The sequence below is a fragment of the Neofelis nebulosa genome, chromosome 17, assembly GCF_028018385.1.
Source record: "Neofelis nebulosa isolate mNeoNeb1 chromosome 17, mNeoNeb1.pri, whole genome shotgun sequence".
Classification (NCBI taxonomy): domain Eukaryota; kingdom Metazoa; phylum Chordata; class Mammalia; order Carnivora; family Felidae; genus Neofelis; species Neofelis nebulosa.
This window is the reverse complement of record NC_080798.1, coordinates 4,311,737-4,316,857: the sequence shown is the minus strand read 5'-3', so window position 1 is coordinate 4,316,857 and position 5,121 is coordinate 4,311,737. Positions and strand designations below refer to the sequence as shown.

Genomic DNA, 5,121 nt, shown 5'->3' with positions numbered 1-5,121 from the left:
ATGGGGGCTGCTGTTTAACGGGGACAGAGATTTAATTTTGCACGATGAAAAGCAGTCTGGAAGTTGGTTGCACAATAATGTGAGGGACCGAACTAACATACTGAACCATACACTTAAAAATGGCTGCGATGGTTTTATGTAGCTTTTGCCACAATTAAAAATCAGTAAATTTTTAAAAACCTTACATGGCCGGGGCACCTGGGTGGCTGAGTCGGTTAAGCGTCCAGCTTCGGCTCAGGTCGTGATCTCATGGATCGTGGGTTTGTGCCCTGGGTTGGGCTCTGTGTTGACAGCTCGGAGCCTGGAGCCTGCTTCGGATTCTGTGTCTCCCCCTCTCTCTCAAAAATAAACATTAAAAAAATTTTTTTTTTTAAAAAAGAAGGAAAAACGGACTGAAATCTGCTAGGAAAAGGGTCACTCCCCACAACCTTCTATGACCGGGTTTATTATATTCCCACATTACAGATAAGAACACTGGAGATTCAGAAAATCTGGAGCAAAACCCAACTTTATTTGCAAATTGACCACCCCAGTATGCAGACAGTTTCTTCTTATGGGAAAATTAACATGTCAGATTGGGTCCAGAGGGCTCTGGTTTCCGCAGGGTTTTTTCCCTACCAGGGAAAAGAACACAGAGGACTGAATGTTTCTAACCCGTACATTTGGGTGTGGAAGCACACCCGAAGGGAAATGGGGGTGAGGAGAGAAGGTGGAGGGATCCCCTGTGAATTCAGTGTGACCTACAGCGGTAACTGTTGAAATCTATGGGCTTAACCATCCTGACGGCTTTTGGGAACCTCCAGCCTGCTCCTGTGGTATAGGGATAGCCTTCATCGGGACCAGCTAGCAGGATGCAGGGAGGCAGAGTGGTTCCGTACAGGACCAGCTAGCAGGGGGCTTCGGCTAGCCATCAGACAGGGAGAGATACTGATAAAGGCAACTGAACGTGTTGGAACTCTCCTCCAGACACCCATAGGCTTCCATGACCTGGCTTATGTCGTAAGGGGCGGAGGACAAGGCGGGGACTGTAGCCACCAGCCTGTCCAGCTCAGGATCACCCTGTGGAGAAGCCCCATCTGGGTTCCCGGTGCCTGGCCCTGAGCCATCAGAAACTCTGGGGAGAACAGGCCGCCTGTGGGAAAGGCGTCTGGGTGCCCTGGGTCTGTTCCTCTGGGCTGCAGGGGTGGGGGCTGGGATCCCGGCTTCTTTCTCTTTCTGGATGCTCTTTCTCCATTTAACCCGGCGGTTCTTAAACCAAACCTGTGGAGAAGACAGAGGACACGGATTCCGGAAATTGATCCTTTATCTTCCTTGGAGAGCAGGTTCTTGGGGGGAGGGGGCTTCTGCCCACTGTATCTGAGGCAGGGTAGGAGCCGTGTCTCACCCGTGGCCAGGGTGGCGGGGATGGAGAAAGAAGAAGAAAGAAGGGAACGAGGCAGGGCTTGGACCCCAGAGCAGGAGTGGGGAGGCAGTGGCCGTATGCCGTGAGCTCTCTGTGGGATAAAGGGTCAGGACTTCAGAGGACAGAATAGAGTATGGAGTCTGGCCTCAGAGTCCTTGAGAAGGGTCTTTGGTAGTCTTTTGGAAGGATCCACACAAAAAAAGGAGCATTCCAGGGGCCTTTGGATGGCTCAGGCAGTTAAGCATCCAGTTTCGGCTCGGGTCATGATCTTAACGGTTTGTGCATTCAAGCCCCAAGTCAGGCTCTGTGTTGACAGCTCAGAGCCTGGAGCCTGCTTTGGATTCTGTGTCTCCCTCCCTCTCTCAGCCCCTCCCATGCTTGTGTGCTCTGTCTCTCTCTCTCTCTCTCTCAAAATAAATAAATAAACTTAAAAAAAAAAAAAAAAGGCATTCCAGAAGGGATCGGATATGCCCTCGGTGTGATTCTAGCTGGAGACCTATGGCTGGTTTCATATTTGCACCCTCACCGAGCAAGCCCCAGGGACAAGCCTCAGCAAACAGTGGCCCTTCTTCTCTTTGGGGCTTTGTGGAAGGCACAGTTTAGGACAAGTGCTCCACACTTAGAGAGAGTTCCATCTTTACAACTTAGCGGGCTTGAACCTGGGGAAGCTACCTTGCCATTCTGAGCCTCCGTTTATCTCCTGTGTCAATGGGTCTGTTTCTTTTTTTTTTTTAATTTTTTTTCAACGTTTTTTATTTATTTTTGGGACAGAGAGAGACAGAGCATGAACGGGGGAGGGGCAGAGAGAGAGGGAGACACAGAATCGGAAACAGGCTCCAGGCTCCGAGCCATCAGCCCAGAGCCTGACGCGGGGCTCGAACTCACGGACCGCGAGATCGTGACCTGGCTGAAGTCGGACGCTTAACCGACTGCGCCACCCAGGCGCCCCTCAATGGGTCTGTTTCTGAGGGTGAAAACACAGAACGTGTCTAGCACGGGAGTCAGGTTATTAACACTTGCTCCCTAAAGGGAAGATTAGTCGTGATTATTTGGTCATGGGGCAGAGAGAAGGGAGAGGGAGGGAGCAGGCATGCAGGAGAAGCATCTGGGGAGCACGACCCCCTCCAGAGGGTCAGACCTGCACCACGGTGTATTGTAAGTGAATCTTTGAGGCCAGCAACTCCTGGGTGACATAATCTGGGAACTGGGTGAGGCTAAACAGAGCCTCCAGTTCCGCCTTCTGATGAGAGGTGAACGAGGTACGCTCTCGGCTTCTCCTCTTCGGTTTGGCTGTGGAGAGGGGGACGTTTGGTTAGCCCGCAACTGCTATCTCTCCATGCACCATGATCGCAGACTCTAGAATGCAGTCTGTCCCCTTACTGTCCCAGCTGTTTGCCCTGGCACTTTGTTTTCCACTCAGCTCTGACTCCCTTGAAAATCTGTTCTAAACAAGAGAAGACCAGGCCCCACCCCCACCCCGGGCAGTTCAGTCAGTTAGGCACCTGACTCTTCATTTTGGCTCAGGTCATGATCTCATGGTTTCGTGAGTTCAAGCACCATGTTGGGGCTGCTGACAGTGTGAAGCCTTCTTGGGATATTTCTCTCCTCTCTCCTCTCTCTTTCTCTCTGTCTATCAAAATAAATAAACTTAAGAAAGCGAGAGAGAAGACCAGTTTTTGAGTGCTCTGTCTACTTTCTGTCTCCCACTGCTGGAAATTGGCATCCTTTTTGCTTCTTTAGAGGCCACAGTTTGTTCTTTTTGATTCAAGGAAGCAGTGTCTTCTAGATGTCTCACTGTTGTCCCCTGTTTGTTTATTTTTTAAATTTTTTTTTAACATTTATTTATTTTTGAGAGACAGACTGAGTACAAGCAGTGGCGGGGTGGGGGGGAGGGCAGAGAGAGAGGGAGACACAGAATTGGAAACATGCTGCAGGCTCCAAGTTGTCAGTGCAGAGCCTGATGCGGAGCTCGATCCCACGAACCATGAGATCATGACCCGAGCCAAAATCAAGAGTTGGGCATTCAACCAACTGGCCCACCCAGGCGCCCCAAGAGCTCTTTTTTACCAAATTTGGCCCAACAAAAAGTTTAGACTCTGAGACTTTATTAAGCTCAAAAGAAAATTAAATAATCACAGTTCCACCCAAAATATGACATGGGGGATAAAATGGGTACAGTCTACTAATTTTTAAGGAAAGATAATTCCACGATCTAATAAATTATTCCAGGTGAAACAAGGGGATAACTTCCCAACTGGTGTTGGAAACCCATCACCTTCAGTGGTGTGCTCGAGTCGGCTCATACTGGCTGGCAAACCTCAATGCGTTGGCAGCTTGAAATCCACCACTTTTGAAGTATTTTTGGGAGAGACAGCATGAACGGAGAAGGGGCAGAGAGAGAGGAAGACACAGAATCCAAAACAGGCTCTAGGCTCTGAGCTGTCAGCACAGAGCCCAACATGGGGCTCGAACTCACGGACTGTGAAATCATGACCTGAGTCAAAGTCAGACGCTCAACAGACTGAGCCACCCAGGCACCCCTCGAAGTATTTAAATCACTGTAGTCGGCAAATACAAATTAGGGCCCCTCATGGCCACCTCCAGCTTACCTGCCCTCTGGTCCGCCATTTCTGCTTGCCTATTGGGGAGTCGTTGTTCAAGTGTGCTGTTCTCAAAGGTTCTCTGAGTGGGAACAGAAGGGGTGTAAATCCAACCATGCCCTTCCTACATTTCTCCAGACCCACCCTGCCTCTTCTGAAAGGCCACTCCCTCACTCAATCCACTCAATAAAAGCTTCCAGAGCCCAATGTAAAGAACACTGGGGTGCAATGGGGCCCCAGCCAATGGCCGCATTAGTAAGACCCCAGGACAGTAGGGGAACAGTAAGTGCATATATAAAGAAAAGACCAGTTTGGCTGGATTTCATCATGACACTGGCATGATATGAAATGTTTTTATGGGGGCGCCTGGGTGGCGCAGTCGGTTAAGCGTCCGACTTCAGCCAGGTCACGATCTCGCGGTCTGTGAGTTCGAGCCCCGCGTCAGGCTCTGGGCTGATGGCTCAGAGCCTGGAGCCTGTTTCCGATTCTGTGTCTCCCTCTCTCTCTGCCCCTCCCCCGTTCATGCTCTGTCTCTCTCTGTCCCAAAAATAAATTAAAAAAAAAAAAAAAAAAAAAAGTTGAAAAAAAGAAAAAAAAATTTGAAATGTTTTTATGGAACTAATTCTGGAAATATTCTTGGGTGTCACAACTGAGTGGGGAGGAGGAGAGAAATACTACTGACTTCTAGAAGGTAGAAGCCAGAGATGCTATTAAGCATCCTACAATGCACAGAACAGCCCCCTACAACAGAAAATTATCCAGTCCCCGATGTCAGTAGTGCCTGGGATGTGAAACCATCATCGAATCAGATCTTTTTGCCAATATTTAAATTTGAAGTGTTTCCTACAATACCTCTGCATCTATTGAAAGTTGTGTCATATTGTTAGCAATGAACCTGCTACATCGATGATCATCACATACACTTTATAATACAAAACCAGTCCTGGGTTGCTAAGGTCCGCATCCCCCCCTGCCTACCGTTGGTCATTTGTTAATATTAAATTGCTATTTTTGTTAATCATCGTTGATCTGGACCAAAATTTTGCTTAATTGATTTCACATCTGCGTTAAGAAATGTGTCTGCCCATAATTTTCTTTTTCATAATATTATTTTTTATT

At 48.5% G+C, this 5,121-nt stretch overlaps 1 protein-coding gene across 1 annotated transcript; it reads right to left on the bottom strand.

The window, feature by feature from the left end:
* Positions 1–903: 903 nt before the first annotated feature.
* On the bottom strand, positions 904–4,030 carry LOC131500107 (arginine-fifty homeobox-like). The gene is made up of 3 exons (XM_058708847.1): positions 4,012–4,030; positions 2,541–2,692; positions 904–1,059 (listed from the first exon to the last, which is right to left on the bottom strand). Exons 1-3 carry the CDS (start codon positions 4,028–4,030, stop codon positions 904–906), a joined length of 327 nt encoding a protein of 108 aa, XP_058564830.1.
* Between the last annotated feature and the right edge of the window lie 1,091 nt (positions 4,031–5,121).